Here is a 23,302-nt window from a genome sequence, read left to right as displayed (position 1 = left end):
AACACCTTCTAACAGTCTAGTCAGATGCTCCTCTCTACTGGTGGTCTGTAGGGGCGCCCTGAGCCCCATTACCTTGTGTGCCCCCATCCACTGGTCACAACACCTTCTAACAGTCTGGTCAGATGCTCCTCTCTACTGGTGGTTTGTAGGAGGCGTCTTGAGCCCAGTCACCTTGTGTGCCCCCATCCACATGTCACAACACCTCCTAACAGTCTGGTTAGATGCTGCTCTCTACTGGTGGTCTGTACGGGGCGTCCTGAGCCCAGTCACCTTGTGTGCCCTCACACATCCACTGGTCACAACACCTTCTAACAGTCTGGTCAGACGCTCCTCTCTACTGGTGGTCTGTACGGGGCATCCTGAGCCCAGTCACCTTGTGTGCCCCCATCCACTGGTCCCAACACCTCCTAACAGTCTGGTCAGATGCATCCTGAGCCCGGTCACCTTGTGTGCCCCCATCCACTGGTCCAACACCCCCTAACAGGCTGGTCAGATGCTCCTCTCTCCTGGTGGTCTGTAGGGGGCGTCCTGAGCCCGGTCACCTTGTGTGCCCCCATCCACTGGTTCCAACACGTCCTAACAGTCTGGTCAGATGCTCCTCTACTGGTGGTCTGTAGGGGGGGGGGGGGGGGGGGGGTCCTGAGCCCGGTTACCTTGTGTGCCCCCATCCACTGGTCCCAACACGCCCTAACAGTCTGGTCAGATGCTCCTCTACTGGTGGTCTGTAGGGGGGGTTCCTGAGCCTGGTCACCTTGTGTGCCCCCATTCACTGGTCACAACACCCCCTAACAGTCTGGTCAGAACGGCCGGTGGGGGACAATTCATCGATACGACCCTCCAGCTTCCCAATAATGCGCCCCTCTCAGACTCTGGTAACGGGGTCTCTTCTCTGCATCATAGAGGCGTCTAGTGGCCAACAAGCTCTACAAGCGGAAGAAGAGGTCACTACACACAAGGGGCGTCTGAGAGCCTCTTATAGGCCACGGGGGGAACCACTTTTAGGGCCTCCAGTGAGAAGACCGTTCATCTAATCGCCACAACTCTCATCATTTACAGATCTGCCTGAGATGGAACCGCAGTACGGGCTCCGCAGTAAGATGACAGCTTCTTCTGTAGTGTTTGTGACGGGAAGTGTCTGGTTGGCTGCGGTTTACTAATTCAAAATCATCTGTTTGTCGGGGATGCTGGGTGCTGTCTGTGCTGCTCGATGTGTTCTTAAAGGGGCGCCGTCTGATATCAGAACTCCTGTAAGTTTTCATTTCAGTTCATCGAGTTGCTTCCCCCTCCCCTTCCTGTTCTTCTCCTAATACTCACTGTATAGTGGTAATACTGGTGAGCACCATCTGGTGGTCTTATTGGTAATAGCGGTCATTATGTGGTGTGTTTTCTTCGTAAACAGTATGGCGGTAATAGATCATTTAGTCCTGGTCTTTGATAACTAGAAATGTACATAAATAATTTTATTTGTAAAACCCTACCACCACCCCTTTAGGTCAGGCCCTCTACTTTTGGTCCATGTTCTCTTCTGCTTCTGACTATGGTTGGACCCCGTACAGGAAGGCGGCAGACCATGGCCAAGGAACAGATTTTCCTAGTTGTCTATGGATGTTTTCCCGGTATGTATAGACAGGACCTCAGTGTAACCAGTGGCCTCCTCCGTGAGCCTTCATGGTTCTTCCACCAGCACCCTGGCATAACTGTTCATACACGAGGCACCCCCTGGTCTGTAGGACTGGGGCCCCGGGCCCCTCAGAGCTGCTGTGTTCTTAGTCTGTTATCGTAGGGTTTAGTAGTCAATGCCATTCGGCAAGATCTCTTCTTATTGGATGAGGTATAGATCATGATCAGTTCTGGGATCTACTCTTGGTAATGTTCCTGAGATCATCATATCGCTGGAGGGTGGCGCCCACAAACTGGGAAAAAACGCGGTTCATGTAGCGCTGGCGATTTGGATATAGACCTTCTAGGAAGCCAATGTGTCCACCATGAGCAGGAACTAGCAGCGCCAGGTAGGGATGGGAGGAAGCTTCATCCAGGGGAAGTGCTGCCGCAAGATGGAAAACATTGGAGACATTAGTGCAATATCTCACGTAAAGCTGACTGCAGATCTAAAGACGCTCGCCGCCATACAGTCCGTGTTGGGATCAGACCTGTTACGATATGCAGGATGATATGATGAGCATCATGGATATCCCCCACAATATGGCGGACCTTCCTCATGACTGGTGGGACCTCCTGTATCTCCCTGTCGCTCCACCTGTATTTGTCCTGATGATAAACACCGCTTCGGATCCAGTCGGCCCTCACAGTGGAGTCGGCCGCTGTCATTAACCCGCTTAGGACCAGGCCCAGTAAATATATGGCGCCTGGTCCTGGGCTTAAAGCCCCACTGGTAGTAAAATTATTGTGGGGATCTAAGCCTCCTGCTCTGCAATCAATTAGAATCAGGATGGGGTGACAGCTGTTAGTGACAGCTGATAACCCACAGGAGAAGGCCGGAGGGGTTTTAACCCTTTCTGCCTTTTCCTTTGCCAAGTACACAGCGCTCAATGAGTACTGTGTACTAGAAACTGGAAGTGTAACTTCCACTACAGGAGCCCGAGGGTCACGTGACCGCCGGTATTCCCTGCTATAGCAGAGCTGCAGGGTGGTACAAGACCCTGACCAGCTCTGCCAATGACTAATGTCACTACAGGGGTTGTTTTGCCCTGTAACTGGGGCTCCTATGGATGCGGCTCCTATGGCTGCCCCAACTACAGTAGGAAACTGTCAAATAAACAAACATGTGACTGTCCCCAGAGGTCTTATATGACGTCACGGGGGACACGGAGAGTAAAAAACATAACGACATACATCAGTATAACAAGATTACAGAATAAAATACATACATAAGAGAGAAAATGAGCCAAAGCCGACGCCAACCACAACCATCGCTATACGCACCCCGTAATCCAAAACCAGACATAAATAATATCAAAAAGTCCGAAACAAAACGAGGAGCCCGATCCCATACTTTATTATAGCGTAAATAGACTAATTTAAAAAAAAACTAGAAATGTTAAAAAAAAACAAAAGAAAAACGTGAAAAAAGTCAGTGATAAAGATATTTAAAAAAAAAAAGAAGAAGAAGAAGAAGATCGCCCTAAATGTCACGGGGAAAAAAACGCAGCAAAAATAATTTTGGTAGCTAAGGAAAAAAAATACGGCAGTAAAACCTCCACATGGGGGAAATCCCTAAAAAGTGTCTGGTCCTTAAGGGGTTAAAGGGAACCTGTCATCACGTCTGAGCCCCATACACTACGCCATGAGTGATGGAACGGGAGGTCCGGGGCGCTGTGTTTCATACTGGGCGCCCCGTTCCTGGTGGAGGGTCATGTGACCCCGTGACTCTGCGGATGGCTGAGCGTGCGTCTTCTGCTCATCATGATGGAGCTCTGCCGAGATGAGGATGGCCGGTTCCCTTTAACCCCTTAGGGTCGCAGCCTCTTCTGGACCTAAGGACATGATGGTTTTTGGGGAACTTTCAGCTCTACTTTTCAAAGTGAGGGCTGCAGGTTTTCTGTGAGCGGCCATCTATATTGGCCCCACCTCCGAGCAGATACAACTTTCTTGATGGCTATTATTATTACAGAACAGTAACTGAGCTCCAGTTTTTTATACCATTTCCTGTGCAGAATAAACATTATAACAATATAATGGATTCTTCGGGTCGTTAGGGATCTGGTGATACTAAGAATTTAATTTTTTATTACACAAAGAGTGGAAAATGCTCAAAATAGCAGATTTTTTTTAATGTCTCTGTAAGGGGCTTGAACCTGCGACACTATGATAGTCCTTATAATACACTGCAACACTACAGTACTTCAATGCATTATCATCCTACATAGAGATCATAGGCCATAGCATACCTGGACGCCATTGTCTGCGGTCTAGTTGCCATTGCAACCCAACAGCCCTCAGCGATTACATGGCCGAGGGCAGTTGTCATCACAGAGGGAGCACCCCCCTCTCTGAGAAACCTTTACATGTCGCAACCAACATTGATTGTGGCATGTAAGGAGTTAATAGCGGGGCTCAGTGTTCTCACCGATCCCCACTGTTGCAGCGGGGCGCCGGCTGTCAGTCGCAGCTTCTGACCCCATGCCATCCTCAGGACGTTTACACCCATTTGTGGGAACTGCTTCCCAAGAGCACATGCCCCATTAGGACAGATGAAGGTCACACAGCCGAGGCCCCTGCTTTACACCCCTCCTTATGACCCAGAAAGGAACGGTCCGGTAATTCTTGGCCACTGCTCCCCCGGCAATATCAACCGATTGTCAGGGTTGCCGAGAGTCGAACCCAGCCAGGGTGATCGGCTTCTCAGGCCCGGATTCTGTAAAGCGTTTTGTCCCTTTAAATGAAGCCCATCATCGATGTGTAAAATCATAGAGCAATCCTGGTATAAGCGGTATGACAGTTAGATCTAGCAGCAGCACAACGGAGGGGGTAATGCTGCCCCCATGTACTAAGAGGACAGATCGAAGTCATAGTGAAATAATTAACGTATTCATTTCTACCTCCACTCTCTAGGGGCTAACTAGCCCCCCCTACTGGAGTGCAGTTATCAAGAGAGGGCCGGAAGCTCGTGCCACTGTTAGGATTAGGGGAAAACAGACTAACAATCAGAATCAACGCTTCCCTTACGTCTTACAGCAGCACAACCAAGGGGATCTAGGAAGACGTTACCCCATAGAGCCGCCCTCATGCAGATCAGCATTCAAGACAGACCGACCAAAGGCCGCGGCACTGAAACTCTGGGTTGTGGTTAAAGGTGCTGTGAGGAGGCACCACAGATCGTTCCGGTAAAACCTAACTCCTTTTGGCTCAAGAAGTAGAAACTGCTTGCCTCACATGGCCTAGCATGACTAGGGGTGGAGGTCTGAGGGGAGGTCCAAGGCGAGGACTGCTGACATGAGGAATAGCTGAAAAAAGAGAAAAACCTCCTGTACAGGTTATCTATCTGTCCTTAGGGCAGAACTCACAGGTAGGGAGGGAAGGAGGGACAGTCGGCTGATCGAGGGTGGGGAGGCGGGGGAGCGATTAATCAGTAAAATACTTCATTATTTCATCCAAAGTGAAGCTATCCTATCAGTTCACAGGGCCAGAATTACCCCATGGTTGTGCTGCTGTAGGACGTAGGGGAAGAAACGGCTCTTTTTTACTTGCCCTCATAATTGCCATTTTTCCGCCACACTCTCAATATGCAAATGACCTACAAATGGTCTGATGGGCATTCCTCTCACTGGGATTGGCTCCCATCATTCTTCCTAAACCCCATTTCTTGTCTATTGATTGACGTCTCCGTCTCTCTTGGGAAGGCGACGCTGCGAGTTCCAACTGGCTCACAGGAGCTGGAGATGTCAATCAATAGGCAAGAGGGTGTGGTTTGGGAGGAATGAGGGGAGAACGCCAGGACCAGTGAGCAGGATCAAACCATTAGACCAAGTTGTCTGCACAGTAGTATGAAGTGAAAACTGCCAACTGTGGTGAGATACGTCATCTATGATATACAGCCCACCACCATACTAGGAGATCTGGGGGAAGACGGGGATCAGCGGGCAGCAGGGGGTCTGCATATCCTAATGGGATCTCCAATACCAACTAATAGGATACCTAAGCTGAAACTGAGGGGGGAGATTAGAGTGTGAGCCCCTGGGGTCAGAGATAATGGGGGTGATAGGTCTATGTACAATTCTGTTAGCTACAGTTAAAGGGACAGTAACATTAATTTGGGCAAGTGCGTTGGAGATGGGATCATGTGCGACTTACTAACATCATATTGGAGGATCAGCACTGTGAAGTGCAGCGCCCTCGTTAGTACAACGCCACCACCCTGTACATGGCCGCTGGTGGAGGAGTGGGTGATCCAACGGAGGAGGCGGACGGACGGGTCAGCTCTAACAGCACGGACAACTCTTCAGTATCGGGACGGACATCACGAAGGACTCACCTTCACCTGGAGAGAAGGGGTCATCCGCAGCGTTGACGCACAGCACCGGAGTCTTGATCTTCTGTAGTTTGTTGGCAGGGCTGGCATCGTGGTAATAGTCATGGCACGAGCGGTAGCCAAAGACGATGGACGTGTAGCGCTCATCGAACTCCTGGATGGAGCGGGACTGGAACACAACCAAGACCAATGAATGTAGAGGAGTACGGGAGCGGCGCACCACCGCGGGTCCCACATCTCATCCGACACCATCTATGACTGGTGGCCTTCACCTGCACCCCCATTCCCCTCCTGAGACCCGCCGCACGCTCTTGGGTTGCATACACACAGGCGATATCTGACCGATTGCGATATGGTCAGGTGTCGCGCATGATAAGACAACATTATGCCTTAATTTACAATGGCGGTATTTTTTTAGGAGCTTGCATTGCGCTGGCGCGTGGATACGGTTTTCAGGCGAGCACCATAGGGTCTGTTCTGATGAAACCAGGTGATTGCCCCAGTGTGACGGATCCTGCGCTGCAGCGAAGCGATGCCGTATTCCAGCAAAACATTGTGATTGCAGCAAAAATCACAGGTTTGCAACACATCAGACCTGCGTGTACCTCAGGGCGGCGCCATACGGGCGTATGCACAAATGCACTTCAGAGCAACGCATTTGTACTATGAACGAGGTGGATTCGAGCATGCAGAAGCAGATTTTTAAATGTTGTAGTTAAAGAGTGAAGTGGTGGATGGAGTATACCTCCCTCCCAGGCTCTTAGTCTGGACAGGGTGGCGCTCCAGTCCACAACTTCATCCTAGTCCTCAGGAAACTCAGCTGTAGGCCCTGACCCCATTACTGAAGCATAAAACACTGCAGCTCCCAGGAGTCAGGGCCTGACAGCCTGAGGAGGAAACCTCTGAGCACCCTGCGTGGGGCAGCATTGCATCTCTTATATCGCATGGCCCTGAGCACCCTGCGTGGGGCAGCAGCTCATTTGTTATGTTGCATGGCCCTGAGCACCCTGCGTGGTGCAGCTTTCATCTGTTATATCGCATAGCCCTGAGCACCCTGCGTGGTGCAGCACCTCATCTGTTATATCGCATAGCCCTGAGCACCCTGCGTGGTGCAGCACCTCATCTGTTATATCGCATGGCCCTAAGCACCCTGCGTGGTGCAGCACCTCATCTGTTATATCGCATGGCCCTGAGCACCCTGCGTGGGGCAGCTTTCATCTGTTATATCGCATGGACCTGAGCACCCTGCGTGGGGCAGCACCTCATCTGCTATGTCGCATGGCCCTGGGCACCCTGCGTGGGGCAGCACCTCATCTGTTATGTCGAATGGCCCTGAGCACCCGGCGTGGGGCAGCACCTCATCTGTTATGTCGAATGGCCCTGAGCACCCTGCGTGGACCAGCACCTCATCTGTTATGTTACATGGCCCTGAGCACCCTGCGTGGTGCAGCACCTCATCTGTTATATCGCATGGCCCTGAGCACCCTGCGTGGGACAGCTTTCATCTGTTATGTCGCATGGCCCTGAGCACCCTGCGTGGTGCAGCACCTCATATGTTATATCGCATGGCCCTGAGCACCCTGCGTGGTGCAGCACCTCATCTGCTATGTTGCATGGCCCTGAGCATCCTGTGTGGGACAGCACCTCATCTGTTATATCGCATGGCCCTGAGCACCCTGCGTGGGGCAGCACCTCATCTGTTATGTCTCATGGCCCTGAGCACCCTGCGTGGTGCAGCATTGCATCTGTTATATCGCATCGCCCTGAGCACCCTGCGTGGGGCAGCACCTCATATGTTATGTCGCATGGCCCTGAGCACCCTGTGTGGGGCAGCAGCTCATCTGTTATGTCGCATGGCCCTGAGCACCCTGCGTGGTGCAGCTTTCATCTGTTATGTCGCATGGCCCTGAGCATCCTGTGTGGGACAGCACCTCATCTGTTATGTCGCATGGCCCTGAGGACCCTGCGTGGGGCAGCACCTCATCTGTAATGTCGCATGGCCCTGAGCACCCTGCGTGGGGCAGCACCTCATATGTTATGTCGCATGGCCCTGAGCATCCTGTGTGGGACTGCACCTCATCTGTTATGTTTCATGGCCCTGAGCACCCTGCGTGGTGCAGCATTGCATCTGTTATATCGCATCGCCCTGAGCACCCTGCGTGGGGCAGCACCTGATATGTTATTTTGCATGGCCCTGAGCACCCTGCGTGGGGCAGCACCTCATATGTTATATCGCATGGCCCTGAGCACCCTGCGTGGGGCAGCACCTCATATGTTATATCGCATGGCCCTGAGCACCCTGCGTGGGGCAGCACCTCATCTGTTATATCGCATGGCCCTGAGCACCCAGTGTGGGGCAGCACCTCATCTGTTATGTCACATGGCCCTGAGCACCCTGCATGGGCAGCACCTCATATGTTATATCGCATAGCCCTGAGCACCCTGCGTGGTGCAGCACCTCATATGTTATATCGCATGGCCCTGAGCACCCTGCATGGTGCAGCACCTCATATGTTATGTCGCATGGCCCTGAGCACCCTGCGTGGTGCAGCACCTCATCTGCTATGCCGCACAGCCCTGAGCACCCTGCGTGGGGCAGCACCTCATATGTTATATCGCATAGCCCTGAGCACCCTGCGTGGTGCAGCACCTCATCTGCTATGTCGCACGGCCCTGAGCACCCGGCGTGGTGCAGCACCTCATATGTTATATCGCATGGCCCTGAGCACCCTGCGTGGTGCAGCACCTAATATGTTCTGTCGCTAGGGCCCTGAGCACCCTGCGTGGGGCAGCACCTCATATGTTATATCGCATGGCCCTGAGCACCCTGTGTGGGGCAGCACCTTATATGTTATATCACATGGCCCTGAGCACCCTGTGTGGGACAGCACCTCATCTGCTATGTTGCACGGCCCTGAGCACCCTGCGTGGGGCAGCACCTCATCTGTTATGTCGCACAGCCCTGAGCACCCTGCGTGGTGCAGCACCTCATATGTTATATCACATGGCCCTGAGCACCCTGCGTGGTGCAGCACCTCATATGTTCTGTCGCTAGGGCCCTGAGCACCCTGCGTGGGGCAGCACCTCATATGTTATATCGCATGGCCCTGAGCACCCTGCGTGGGGCAGCACCTTATATGTTATATCACATGGCCCTGAGCACCCTGGGTGGGGCAGCACCTCATCTGTTATGTCGCATGGCCCTGAGCACCCTGCGTGGTGCAGCACCTCATATGTTATATCGCATAGCCCTGAGCACCCTGGGTGGGGCAGCACCTCATCTGTTATGTCGCACAGCCCTGAGCACCCTGCGTGGGGCAGCACCTCATCTGTTATATCGCATAGCCCTGAGCACCCTGCGTGGGGCAGCACCTCATCTGTTACGTCGCATGGCCCTGAGCATCCTGTGTGGGACAGCACCTCATCTGTTATGTCGCATGGCCCTGAGCACCCTGCGTGGTGCAGCACCTCATATGTTATATCGCATGGCCCTGAGCACCCTGCGTGGGGCAGCACCTCATATGTTATATCGCATGGCTCTGAGCACCCTGCGTGGGGCAGCACCTCATATGTTATGTCGCATGGCCCTGAGCACCCTGCGTGGTGCAGCACCTCATATGTTATATCGCATGGCCCTGAGCACCCTGCGTGGTGCAGCACCTCATATGTTATATCGCATGGCCCTGAGCACCCTGCGTGGGGCAGCACCTCATATGTTATGTCGCATGGACTTTGTGTTGCTGTTTTTGCCTGGAAGCATACGTTAAAATAAAGCCTGAAGTAAGTTCTATAGGGACCTGCGCAAAAATATAAAAAATAATCCTCTGGTATTGCGCATGCAGATACGCCGTGTGAAGCCACCGTGAGGGGGGGGGGGTTATATGAACGAGGACAATATCGGTCTGGGATATCGCACTTCCAGATCTGTGATTTTCAGTGCGGGCGCGATGCATTTGGCGTGTAACAGGCATCACACATTAAAGATGCCTATTATTCTCTATGGGAGCAAAAAAGGCGTTGAGCCGCCCTCGCCGCACGCAGCGGGGCCACGGGATTTTTAGTTTTGCTCCAATAGGGGAGGTGAGGACGTGCAGCGATTTCTCGGCGCCTCGCAGTAAGAGCGCACGTAGATCAGCCCATTTAAAATAAAGGGTTCTTCTCCCCTGCATCTCGCAACGCACAGAAATTGCGCAAGGAAGTAGCCCGTGTAAACGCCCCCTCAGGCCTCACGGGGGACTGCGGTATCGGTTGGAGGAATGAGGACCAACAGCGCACTCTTAATCCTGCGATTTTGCCTGCGAGTGCGATGGGTTTTGCGAAAAAAACAAGAACGTGCCGCAGTGTTTCCTTTTTACGCTATCAGTGGGCAAGGAAGAGCGGCGTAGATTAACCCATTGGGGACAGTCGTGGAATATTCTGGGCCGTGTAAGTACGGCCCAAGTGTGCCGACTCCGTGGCTCCAGCATCCCGGCGTGTGAAGCTTGTAAGATATACATGTATCACCTGTAAGATCTGCTCCACATCTAGAACTTCACCGATGACGTCACGGAACCTACAAGACAACAGACAGCGGTGGGGATGGGAAGGCGGCGGAGGCCCCAGGCGGCGGACACGAGGGGGTCCCTCTGGCTCTTACCGACACAGCGTGGTTTTCAATGTAGTGACCAGCGAGCGGTTGAATAACCAGTAGTTTAGTGGCCGCTCCAGGGAGGCGGTGGATGCAAAGACGTTCCAGGGGGTGGAGAAGACGAGCGCGGAGCCCAGCTGAGACCGCCGACCCGTGGAGGCCAGATAATTCAACAGCAGCATCCTGAAGGAGGAGGGAGATAATCACAGACGTTCATTAAAGGAGGGGACAGCGGGTGGGGGTCAGGAGGAAGAAGGGTCAGCATTAGAGATGAGCGAACGCGTTCGTCCGAGCTTGATATCCGTGCGAATATTAGGGTGTTCGGGATGTTCGTTATTCGTAACGAACACCATGCGGTGTTCTGGTTATTTTCACTTCCTTCCCTGAGACGTTAGCGCGCTTTTCTGGCCAATTGAAAGACAGGGAAGGCATTACAACTTCCCCCTGCAACGTTTAAGCCCTATACCACCCCCCTGCAGTGAGTGGCTGGGGAGATCAGGTGTCCGCCTAATATAAAAGTCGGCCCCTCCCGCGGCTCGCCTCAGATGCCGTGTGAGTTAGATGAGGGACAGTGCTGTTTATACCGGAGCTGCTGTAGGGAAAGAATTGGTAGTTAGTGTAGGCTTCAAGACCCCCCAAAGGTCCTTATTAGGGCCACTGATAGCTGTGTGTTGGCTGCTGATAGCAGTGGCATTTTTTTTTTCTCAAAATCGCCTCTGCAGAGCGTTGCACCCGGCATTAGGGACAGAAGTGCTGCATAGGCAGGGAGAGTGTTAGGAGTGAGTGTAGCCTTCAAGAACCTCAACGGTCCTTTCTAGGGCCATATTTATCCGTGTGCAGTACTGTCCAGGCTGCTGTTGGCTGTGCTGCATTTTTTTTGGGCTTCTCAAAATCGCCTCTGCAGAGCATTCCACCCTCCATTGATACTGCAGGGAAAGAATTGTATAGGCAGGGCCACAACACAGTTATTATTCATTGAATATACGCAGTGATGCCTTTTGGTGGAAAAACAAGTGAAAACAAATCTATTTGTCCAGCCTCTGTCCGTCCTTACGGGCGGTGGACACGTGTGAGCTGCGTGAAAAACATTGCTAAATCAGACGCACCCAGCTACGCTTTACTGCTGGCGTCGCCATTTGCTTTCCTTAATTGGGAAAAAAATACCTGCTCTGCCAGAGTTATAATAACTCTGCTACCCTCACGTTCTGTGACACATAAGCAGGGACACAGCACAGTTATTAAACTTCTCATGTTCATTGAATATACGCAGTGCTGCCTGTTGGTGGGAAAAAACTGAAAACAAATCTATTTGTCCAGCCTCTGTCCGTCCTTACGGGCGGTGGAGACGTGTGAGCTGCGTGAAGAACAGTGCTAAATCATACGCACCCAGCTACGCTTTACTGCTGGCTTCGCCATTTGCTTTCCTTAATTGGGAAAAAAATACCTGCTCTCCAAGAGTTATAATAACTCTGCTACCCTCACGTTCTGTGACACATAAGCAGGGACACAGCACAGTTATTAAACTTAGATAATTCATTCACTAGAGGCAGTGGGGCCTTTCGTTTTCCAAAAAGGGCAAAAATTATATTTGGCCTGCAGTCTTGCGCCAATTTATTTCCTGCCTGTGAAATCAAATCACTGGTAATACAGCATGCTGAGGGGTAGGGGTAGGCCTAGAGGACGTGGACGCGGCCGAGGACGCGGAGGGCCAAGTCAGGGTGTGGGCACAGGCCAAGCTCCTGATCCAGGTGTGTCGCAGCCGACTGCTGCGCGATTAGGAGAGAGGCACGTTTCTGGCGTCCCCATATTCATCGCCCAATTAATGGGTCCACGCGGGAGACGGTTATTAGAAAATGAGCAGTGTGAGCAGGTCCTGTCCTGGATGGCAGAAAGTGCTTCGAGCAACCTATCGTCTACCCGCAGTTCTGCGCCGTCCACTGCTGCCAATCCGAATCCTCTGTCTGCTGCTCCTCCTTCCTCCCAGCCTCCTCACTCCACTACAATAACACCTGCTCAGGAGCGGGCAGACTCCCAGGAACTGTTCTCGGGCCCCTGCTTAGATTGGGCAGCAGCGGTTCCTCTCCCACCAGAGGAGTTTATCGTCACTGATGCCCAACCATTCGAAAGTTCCCGGGGTCCGGGGGAAGAGGCTGGGGACTTCCGCCAACTGTCTCAACAACTTTCTGTGGGTCAGGAGGACGATGACGATCAGACACAGTTGTCTTGCAGTGAGGTAGTAGTAAGGGCAGTAAGTCCCAGGGAGCAGCGCACAGAGGATTCGGAGGAAGAGCAGCAGGACGATGAGGTGACTGACCCCACCTGGTGTGCAACGCTTACTCAGGAGGACAGGTCTTCAGAGGGGGAGTCAAGGGCATCAGCAGGGCAGGTTGCAAGAGGCAGTGCAGTGGCCAGGGGTAGAGGCAGGGCCAGACCGAATAATCCACCAAGTGTTTCCCAAAGCGCCCCCTCGCGCCATGCCACCCTGCAGAGGCCGAGGTGCTCTAAGGTCTGGCAGTTTTTCACAGAGACGCCTGACGACCGACGAACAGTGGTGTGCAACCTTTGTCGCGCAAAGCTCAGCCGGGGAGCCAACACCAACAGCCTCACCACCACCACCATGCGCAGACATATGATGGCCAAGCACCCCGCAAGGTGGGACAAAGGCCGTTCACCGCCTCCGGTTTGCACCCCTGCCTCTCCCCCTGTGCCCCAACCTGCCACTGAGATGCAACCCCCCTCTCAGGACACAGGCACTACCGCCTCATGGCCTGCACCCACACCCTCACCTCCGTTGTCCTCGGCCCCATCCAGCAGTGTAGTTCAGCGCACCGTTCAGCCGTCGCTTGCGCAAGTGTTCGAGCGCAAGCGCAAGTACGCCGCCACGCACCCGCACGCTCAAACGTTAACCGTCCGCATCGCAAAATTCATCAGCCTTGAGATGCTGCCGTATAGGGTTGTGGAAACGGAGTCCTTCAAAAGTATCATGGAGGCGGCGGCCCCGCGCTACTCAGTTCCCAGTCGCCACTACTTTTCCCGATGTGCCGTCCCAGCCCTGCACGACCACGTCTCCCGCAACATTGTGCGCGCCCTCACCAACGCGGTTACTGCCACGGTCCACTTAACTACGGACACGTGGACAAGCACAGGCGGGCAGGGCCACTACATCTCCCTGACGGCACATTGGGTGAATTTAGTGGAGGCTGGGACAGAGTCAGAGCCTGGGACCGCTCACGTCCTACCCACCCCCAGAATTGCGGGCCCCAGCTCGGTGGTGGTATCTGCGGAGGTGTATGCTTCCTCCACTAAACCACCCTCCTCCTCCTCCTCCTCCTCTGTCTCGCAATCAAGATGTGTTAGCAGCAGCATGTCGCCAGCAGTCGGTGTCGCGCGTCGTGGCAGCACAGCGGTGGGCAAGCGTCAGCAGGCCGTGCTGAAACTACTCAGCTTAGGCGATAAGAGGCACACGGCCCACAAACTGCTGCAGGGTCTGACACAGCAGACCGACCGCTGGCTTGCGCCGCTGAGCCTCCAACCGGGCATGGTCGTGTGTGACAACGGCCGTAACCTGGTGGCGGCTCTGCAGCTCGGCAGCCTCACGCACGTGCCATGCCTGGCCCACGTCTTTAATTTGGTGGTTCAGCGCTTTCTGAAAAGCTACCCACGCTTGTCAGACCTGCTCGTAAAGGCGCGCCGGCTCTGCGCACATTTCCGCAAGTCCCACACGGACGCTGCCACCCTGCGCACCCTGCAACATCACTTTAAGCTGCCAGTGCACCGACTGCTGTGCGACGTGCCCACACGGTGGAACTCTACGCTCCACATGTTGGCCAGGCTCTATGAGCAGCGTAGAGCTATAGTCGAATACCAACTCCAACATGGGCGGCGCAGTGGGAGTCAGCCTCCTCAATTCCTTTCAGAAGAGTGGGCCTGGTTGGCAGACATCTGCCATGTCCTTGGTAATTTTGAGGAGTCTACCCAGGTGGTGAGCGGCGATGCTACAATCATTAGCGTCACTATTCCTCTGCTATGCATCTTGAGAAATTCCCTGCAAACCATAAAGGCAGCTGCTTTGCGCTCGGAAACGGGGGCGGGGGAAGACAGTATGCCGCTGGATAGTCAGGGCACCCTCATGTCTATATCTCAGCGCGTACAGGAGGAGGAGGAGGAGCATGAGGAGGATGAGGAGGAGGGGGAAGAGACAGCTTGGGCCGCTGCTGACGGTACACCGGCTGATTGCCTGTCATCCTTTCAGCGTGTATGGCCTGAGGAGGAGGAGGAGGAGGAGGATCCTGAAAGTGATCTTCCTAGTGAAGACAGCCATGTGTTGCGTACAGGTACCCTGGCACACATGGCTGACTTCATGTTAGGATGCCTTTCTCGTGACCCTCGCGTTGCACGCATTCTGGCCACTACGGATTACTGGGTGTACACACTGCTCGATCCACGGTATAAGGAGAACCTGCCCACTCTGATTCCCGAAGAGGAAAGGGGTTCGAGAGTGTTGCTATACCACAGGGCCCTGGCGGACAAGCTGATGGTAAAATTCCCAGCCGACAGCGCTAGTGGCAGAAGGCGCAGTACCGAGGGCAAGGTAGCAGGGGAGGTGCGGAGATCGAGCAGCATGTACATCCCAGGCAGTGCAACAGTCTTTAAGGGCCTGGCCAGCTTTATGGCTCCCCACCAAGACTGTGTCACCGCTCCCCAGTCACGGCTGAGTCGGCGGGAGCACTGCAAAAGGATGGTGAGGGAGTACGTAGCCGATCGCACGACCATCCTTGGTGACGCCTCTGCCCCCTACAACTACTGGGTGTTGAAGCTGGACACGTGGCCTGAACTCGCGCTGTATGCCCTGGAGGTGCTTGCTTGTCCTGCGGCTAGCGTCTTGTCAGAGAGGGTGTTTAGTGCGGCTGGGGGAATCATCACAGATAAGCGTAGCCGCTTGTCAACCGACAGTGCCGACAGGCTTACACTCATCAAGATGAACAAAGCCTGGATTTCCCCAGACTTCTCTTCTCCACCAGCGGACAGCAGCGATACCTAAACAATACGTAGGCTGCACCCGCGGATGGAAGCATCGTTCTCTATCACCATCAAAAACGGGGACATTTCTGCTTCATCAATCTGTGTCTAATATTCCTCCTCCTCCTCCTCCTGCTCCTCCTCCTGAAACCTCACGTAATCACGCTGAACGGGCAATTTTTCTTAGGGCCACAAGGCTCACTCAAATAATTTTTCTGAACAATTTTTATACGTTTCAATGCGCTTAAAAGCGTTGGAACTTTAACTTGAACCAATTTTTCGTTACACTGGGCTGCCTCCAGGCCTAGTTACCACTTAAGCCACATTAACCAAAGCCATTAATGGGTTTCACCTGCCCTCTTGGCTGGCCATGGCCAATTTTTGGGATGTACATTAGTACTGTTGGTACACCAATTTTTGTGGGCCCTCGCCTACAGTGTAATCAAATTAATTTTTAGCCCACCTGCATTACAGCTGACGTTACATCCGCTGTGTTGGGCAATGCAATGGGATATTTTTGTGTACCGCCGGTGGGTTCCAGGGAGCCACCCATGCTGTAGGTGCACACTGAGTTTTTAATACATCTGTACACTTCTAAAGAACCCGTCTGACTGGGGCATGCAGTGTGGGCCGAAGCCCACCTGTATTACGCACGACATTACTACCTCAGCTGTGTTGGGCAATGCAATGGGATATTTCTATGTACCGCCGGTGGCTTCCTGGCACCCACCCAGGCAGTGGGTCCACAGGGAGTTAAACCTACATGTGTCCACTTGTAAAGAACCCCAGTCTGACTGGGGCATGCAGTGTGGGCCGAAACCCACCTGCATTAACCCTTTCCAGTCCACTGTGTGACCTGTGAAGACATTAGGGTTTAAGGCTGTACAGCTCCGTTGTTGGTAGACGTCCGTCGGGGTTCTCTTACTGTATATTGCCAGCCTCTCTGCTGTCGGAGCCTATCCTACGTGTCAGCTCATGCAGTACTGGCTTTAGCCAGCATATAGCGCCGTTGTATAACAGCAGAAAAAGAGTAAGCCCCCTAGGAAAACCATATACAAATTGGATTGGAAAGGGTTAAGCACAACATTACTACCTCAGCTGTGTTGGGCAATGCAATGGGATATTTCTATGTACCGCCGGTGGCTTCCTGGCACCCACCCATGCTGTAGGTGCACACGGAGTTTTTACTACATCTGTACACTTATAAAGAACCCCAGTCTGACTGGGGCATGCAGTGTGGGCCGAAGCCCACCTGTATTAAGCACGACATTACTACCTCAGCTGTGTTGGGCAATGCAATGGGATATTTTTATGTACCGCCGGTGGGTTCCAGGGAGCCACCCATGCTGTGGGTCGACAGGGACTTCACAATAGGGAGTTGTACCTGCCTGTGTCTATGAATTAAAAAGCCCGGTCTGACTGGGGCATGCAGAGACACCTTGACAGAATGAATAGTGTGTGGCACATAGGTTCCCCATTGCTATGCCCACGTGTGCAGCTCCTGATGGCGGTGGCACAGGATTCTATTTCTCATTGCTTCTGTACAGCATTGTGGGCTATCGCCCCGCCACTTTTAAAGAGGGTCGCTGCCTAGCCGTGCCAACCTCTGCAGTGTGTGCCTGCGGTCCCTCGTCATGGCAGACGCAATTCTAAATAGACATGAGTGTGGCGTGGCATGAGGGCAGCTGAAGGCTGCGCAGGGACAGTTTGGTGTGCGCTGTGGGGGGGAGGGGGTGCGGTTGGGCAGCATGTAACCCAGGAGAAGTGGCAATGGAGTGTCATCCAGGCAGTGATTGTGCTTTGTTGGAGGTAGTGTGGTGCTTAGCAAAGGTATGCCATGCTAATGAGGGCTTTTCAGAAGTAAAAGTTGTTGGGAGGGGGGGGGGCCCACTCTTGCCGCTATTGTGGCTTAATAGTGGGACCTGTGAACTTGAGATGCAGCCCAACATGTAGCCCCTCGCCTGCCCTATCCGTTGCTGTGTCATTCCCATCACTTTCCTGAATTGCCCAGATTTTCACACATGAAAACCTTAGCGAGCATCGGCGGAATACAAAAATGCTCGGGTCGCCCATTGACTTCAATGGGGTTCGTTGTTCGAAACGAACCCTCGAGCATCGCGGAAAGTTCGTTACGAATAACGAACACCCGAACATTTTGGTGTTCGCTCATCTCTAGTCAGCATCAGTGGTGACGGTCAGGTGAGGATCAGCATTGGCGGCGACGGTTGGGTGAGGCTCAGCAACAGCAATAAGGGTTAGCATTTGTGGCGACAGTCGGGTGAGCGTGGTGAGGGTCGGCATCAGCGGCGGCGGTCGGGTGAGGGTCAGCAACAGCAATAAGGGTTAGCATTTGTGGCAACAGTCGGGTGAGCGTGGTGAGGGTCGGCATCGGCGGTCGGGTGAGCGTGGTGAGGGTCGGCATCGGCGGCGGCGGTCGGGTGAGGGTCAGCAACAGCAATAAGGGTTAGGATTTGTGGCAACAGTCGGGTGAGCGTGGTGAGGGTCGGCATCAGGGGCAGTCAGGTGAGGATTAACATTGGTGGCGACGGTTGGGTGAGCGTAGTGAGGGTCAGCATCGGTGGCTGCGGTCAGGTGAGGGTCGGCATTGGCGGCAACGATTAGATGTACAGTTAAGGTTGCCATAATGATCTGTGTGAACAATGCAAAGCAGCACATGAGGACCTGCAGCCTGAATGCCAACGGGAAGCCCAATGGTGACGGCAGCTCTGGGTGTGACTGATGGAGTGAAGGGCCTTTCTACAGTCACTCCTCATTATCCAGGAATGTGCAGGCTGTAGCGTCGGGGCTGGTGGTGGCAGAAGGCGGTCTGGCTGTGTCCGGGTGGTGACATCGCGCCGCCCCCAACAGTGACGACATACCCGGATCTGGTTGTGTTTGGAGTATTGAGGAAGCCCATCATGTCACTGCTGTAATCGCCAAAGTCTAATGTCCGGGGACCCAGGAGATGCCACATAACCACTTACCCCCCAATTGACACCCCCACAGCCACTAGCGGAGCGTCTGGGAGGTGGCGGTGGACGTGGTTGACCACTTGGGCCAGGTCCTCTGTGTTGGCTGCACAGAACGTACGATGAGTCTGTGGAGAGATGGAGGACGTCACCTGCTGAGCGCCATTGTAAACCAACGGCCACAGATGACGGCTACTTACCAGCAACTTCTCTCCACCGAAGCCACGGTTATTAAACACCACGCACCTGCCGAGAGCAGAAACACCACGTCACGTGAATATCCCCTGGCGCAAGGTTATCTGCCCCATATCGGCTCGTCAGGGCGCGGGTACCCAAGATGGAGCCGCTGACGCTCGCAGTTCACCGCTCATTTCCAGGCTGCATCTGGACTCACAACCTGAAGCGCCGACGCTGCCCAGCAATTAGCGAGGAATCTCGAGCATCAGCGGCACCAGCTAACATCCATGTACCCTGAAAGCAACTGCCGTAACCAGCGCCGATGATCGAAGCCACCATGTTGGATCCAAGCCCTCTTATATACGGAACCACAAACGCTCCACCACGACTCTCAGCCTGGAGAGGGTCACCGGGCGTTTCTAAGGGGTCGGACTTCATGCTGTCAGAGAAAATGGCGCCAAAAGTATTGGTGGCAGTAAATGTGTGTGATCTATGGAGACGGGTGGCAGGAAGAATGAGGGAAGGCCCCATTTCTGCGTAGGCCATCTGCAGCGTCCACTCGTTACCTGTAACCATCGCGATCAGCCTGTCTGACCAGGTGTAGTATATAGGACTGCTGACTGTTTCCTGTAAGGCCCGGCAGTAGGATAATAGTGGGGCGGGAGGAACTGTCCGGGAAGTGGGGACTCTCATCATTGTCCATCCAGTCCAGAGATATCTGACCGCCATCTTCAGTGCTGATGACTTCGCTGTACGAAAAAACCACAATATGGTGCCATTAATAGAGACACGGCTGGGAGCAGACGGCGAAGAGGGAGCGGGTCATCAGATGGTAAGCCATTACATGAACTTACAAGGACAGGGGTCACTTACTTCCTGTATGAGACGTGAGGCCTGGAGGCCAACATGACCCTGACAATGGTCTGCAGTCTCCCCCCTGGACACCAGAAGGTCGGGCAGAACTTCTCCATCACGACCGGGCAGTGAGACTCCAGGAACTGCCGCAGGGGCCCCGAGGACACCAGGTGAGGTCTCTACAAAGAGACAACACACAGTCAGACTGGGTAACCAGGAGGGGTAAAGCAAAAAGTACAAGAGCAAGACACAGAAGGTCTACAGAGGGGTCCGCTTGTAGGGATAGAGGGGTGTAGCATAGAATGATTAGAGAAGTCTGGAAAAAGGGGTAGAGTGGTTCGGCAGAAGGGGCCGAGAAGGACGGGGGGGGGGGGGCGGTCCGGCAGAAGGGGCAGAGAAGGACAGGGGGCGTCCGGACAAAGGGGCAGAGAAGGACAGGGGGGGGTCCGGACAAAGGGGCAGAGAAGGACAGGGGGGGGTCCGGACAAAGGGGCAGAGAAGGACAGGGGGGTCCGGAGGAAGAAGCAGGGGAGGACAGGGGGGTCCGGAGGAAGAGGCAGAGGAGGACAGGGGGGTCCGGACAAAGGGGCAGAGAATGACAGGGGGATCCAGAGGAACAAGCAGGGAAGGACAGGGGGCGTCCAGACAAAGGGGCAGAGAAGGACAGGGGGCGTTCGGACAAAGGGGCAGAGAAGGACAGGGGGGGTCCGGACAAAGGGGCAGAGAAGGACAGGGGGGTCCGGAGGAAGAAGCAGGGGAGGACAGAGGGGTCCGGAGGAAGAGGCAGAGGAGGACAGGGGGGTCCGGACAAAGGGGCAGAGAATGACAGGGGGATCCAGAGGAACAAGCAGGGAAGGACAGGGGGCGTCCAGACAAAGGGGCAGAGAAGGACAGGGGGCGTTCGGACAAAGGGGCAGAGAAGGACAGGGGGGGTCCGGACAAAGGGGCAGAGAAGGACAGGGGGGGTCCGGACAAAGGGGCAGAGAAGGACAGGGGGGGGTCCGGACAAAGGGGCAGAGAAGGACAGGGGGGGGGTCCGGACAAAGGGGCAGAGAAGGACAGGGGGGGGGGGGGTCCGGAGGAAGAAGCAGGGGAGGACAGAGGGGTCCGGAGGAAGAGGCAGAGAAGGACAGGGGGGTCCGGACAAAGGGGCAGAGAATGACAGGGGGGCCTGGACAAAGGGGCAGAGAAGGACAGGGGGGCCCGGACAAAGGGGCAGAGAAGGACAGGGGGGCCCGGACAAAGGGGCAGAGAAGGACAGGGGGGCCCGGACAAAGGGGCAGAGAAGGACAGGGGGGCCCGGACAAAGGGGCAGAGAAGGACAGGGGGGCCCGGACAAAGGGGCAGAGAAGGACAGGGGGGCCCGGACAAAGGGGCAGAGAAGGACAGGGGGGCCCGGACAAAGGGGCAGAGAAGGACAGGGGGATCCAGAGGAACAAGCAGGGAAGGACAGAGGGGTCCGGAAGAAGAAGCAGGGGAGAACAGAGGGGTCCGGAGGAAGGGACAGAGGGGTCTGGAGGAGGAAGCAGAGAAGGACAGAGGGGTCCGGAGGAGGAAGCAGAGAAGGACAGAGGGGTCCGGAGGAGGAAGCAGAGAAGGACAGAGGGGTCCGGAGAAAGGAACAAAGGGGTCCATAAGAATGGACAGAAGGGGACAGTGGGGTTGGAAGGAACAGAGAAGGGCAGAGGGGTTCAGAGGAAGGGACACAAGAGTCTAGTAGTGGTTTATTTCTCTGTATGCACATATTTGGCCAATGTAGATAGTTGGTAGACTTAGAAGTGATTTCTGGGCCTTGTAGTGCGACACTGATGGTGGGCTCCGGATCTCAGGTTGTAAATATGAGCCACAGGATGGATGGAGCGACGTAGGTGTCTGCTGTGGGTTTTGGGGTGACCCCCCGGTCTGTGGGCTCAGCTATCCAGAGCCTTGTGGTTCTCCTTTCTCTACACCAAACGCTTCCTGAACCCGGGGATCGCACAGACGTCTAGAAGGTATCCGCAAATCTCCAAAATATTCCTGTTCGTACGGACACGGAGCGCACGCATCGTTGGCGTGTTACACGTTATCGCTCGCTCCACTTGGCTGCGCAGCTACATGATGCATCAGGTATGAAGGACTTTCTGACGGGCGGTCTGGAGAGTGAAGATTACAGTTTAGGAAGCTCCGACCATTACGGACGCCTGGCGAGAGAGGAGTGGAGAGGGGGAGGGGAGAGACTTTGTCCTCGGTGACAGGACAGCCCGGAAGACCCACAAGGTGACAGAGAGACTGACCCGAGAAACCCGTGTCCAGTAGTAGAGCAGCCAGCCCACCCCAACACCCAGGAGCAGGGGGGTCCACACAGGAGGCTGATGGGGAGACCCTCCATGCATGTCGCCGGCCGCACCTGGAGCAGAAGAAGCACAAACAATGTAACACATTAGTCACAACAACGTGATGTATCCAAGAATGTTACACAACAAACAAGAAACAATGTAACAAAGCGCAGAATGGGAGGACATGACCCACCGGACCCGCCGTATCCACAGGCTATCCCACACCGTATCCACAGGCTATCCCACACCGTATCCACCCACCGGACCCGCTGTACCCACAGGCTATCCCACACCGTATCCACCCACCGCCGCTGCTACCCTGCCGTCACGCACAACACCACGGACTTCTGCTGACTTTTACCGGTAGTCTCAGGATCTGACAGAGCAGATACAGAAGCAGCCACACCCACTGTAACACATGCCCCTCCCACTTAGAGACCACTGCAGCCATCTTTGTAATGGGAAGCTTTGTTAACTCCTCAGTGTCCAGATAAAAGAGAAGATCATGACAGAAGGAAGCTAGTAGATACATGTGTTCTACTGAATGTGTCTCCTGAGGGCAGAGAGGCAGCCTTCACTTCCCCGACCTCCTCCTTCTCTCCTGCCTCCACCTGTCTTAGCTCCTCCTTGTCTTATACCTCCAGCTGTTTCAGCTCCTCCTTCTCTCCTGCTTCCACCTGTCGCACCGCCTCCTTCTCTCCTGCCTCCACCTGTCTTAGCTCCTCCTTCTCTACTACCTCCACCTGTTACAGCTCCTCCTTCTCTCCTGCCTCTACCTGTTTTAGCTCCTCTTTCTCTCCTGCTTCCACCTGTCGCACCGCCTCCTTCTCTCCTGCCTCCACCTGTCTTTGCTCCTCCTTTTCTACTACCTCCACCTGTTACAGCTCCTCCTTCTCTCCTGCCTCTACCTGTTTTAGCTCCTCTTTCTCTCCTGCTTTCACCTGTCGCAACGCCTACTTCTCTCCTGCCTCCACCTGTCTTAGCTCCTCCTTCTCTACTACCTCCAACTGTTACAGCTCCTCCTTCTCTCCTGCCTCTACCTGTTTTAGCTCCTCTTTCTCTCCTGCTTCCACCTGTCGCACCGCTTCCTTCTCTCCTGCCTCCACCTGTCTTAGCTCCTCCTTCTCTACTACCTCCACCTGTTACAGCTCCTCCTTCTCTCCTGCCTCTACCTGTTTTAGCTCCTCTTTCTCTCCTGCTTCCACCTGTCACACCACTTCCTTCTCTCCTGCCTCCACCTGTCTTAGCTCCTACTTCTCTACTACCTCCACCTGTTTTAGCTCCTCCTGCTTCCACCTGTCTTAGCTCCTTCTTCCCTTCTTCTTCCACCTGTCTCACTGCCTCCTTCTGA

At 54.3% G+C, this 23,302-nt stretch overlaps 1 protein-coding gene across 11 annotated transcripts; it reads right to left on the bottom strand.

Moving 5' to 3' along the window:
* Positions 1-1,428: 1,428 nt before the first annotated feature.
* Positions 1,429-23,302, bottom strand: ABHD1 (abhydrolase domain containing 1). Of its 11 annotated transcripts, XM_066594310.1 has the most exons (11): positions 22,263-22,275; positions 22,145-22,201; positions 21,910-22,022; positions 19,655-19,815; positions 19,348-19,530; positions 18,805-18,850; positions 18,620-18,732; positions 10,626-10,799; positions 10,493-10,541; positions 5,993-6,158; positions 1,429-2,044 (listed from the first exon to the last, which is right to left on the bottom strand). In XM_066594310.1, the coding sequence occupies exons 3-11, from the start codon at positions 22,006-22,008 to the stop codon at positions 1,845-1,847; spliced, it is 1,191 nt and encodes a 396-aa protein (XP_066450407.1). In that variant the 5' UTR covers positions 22,009-22,022; positions 22,145-22,201; positions 22,263-22,275; the 3' UTR covers positions 1,429-1,844. The 11 variants fall into 11 exon arrangements, with proteins under 11 accessions (XP_066450407.1, XP_066450417.1, XP_066450411.1 ...); XM_066594320.1 differs by lacking the exons at positions 22,145-22,201; positions 22,263-22,275 and adding an exon at positions 23,281-23,302; XM_066594314.1 differs by lacking the exons at positions 22,145-22,201; positions 22,263-22,275 and adding an exon at positions 23,223-23,274.

This window comes from Eleutherodactylus coqui, chromosome 1 (assembly GCF_035609145.1).
Source record: "Eleutherodactylus coqui strain aEleCoq1 chromosome 1, aEleCoq1.hap1, whole genome shotgun sequence".
Classification (NCBI taxonomy): Eukaryota; Metazoa; Chordata; class Amphibia; order Anura; family Eleutherodactylidae; genus Eleutherodactylus; species Eleutherodactylus coqui.
The sequence above is the reverse complement of the archived record's forward strand: the minus strand, read 5'-3'. Positions and strand labels throughout refer to the sequence as shown.

Coding starts and splice junctions, on each gene's coding strand:
- ABHD1 (XM_066594320.1), bottom strand. CDS start 22,008: ATGCATGGAGGGTCTCCCCATCAGCCTCCTGTGTGGACCCCCCTGCTC. Junction 19,816..21,909: donor ACTGGACACGGGTTTCTCGG/GTCAGTCTCTCT, acceptor GTCTCTTTGTAG/AGACCTCACCTGGTGTCCTC. Junction 18,733..18,804: donor TCGGTGGAGAGAAGTTGCTG/GTAAGTAGCCGT, acceptor ATCTCTCCACAG/ACTCATCGTACGTTCTGTGC.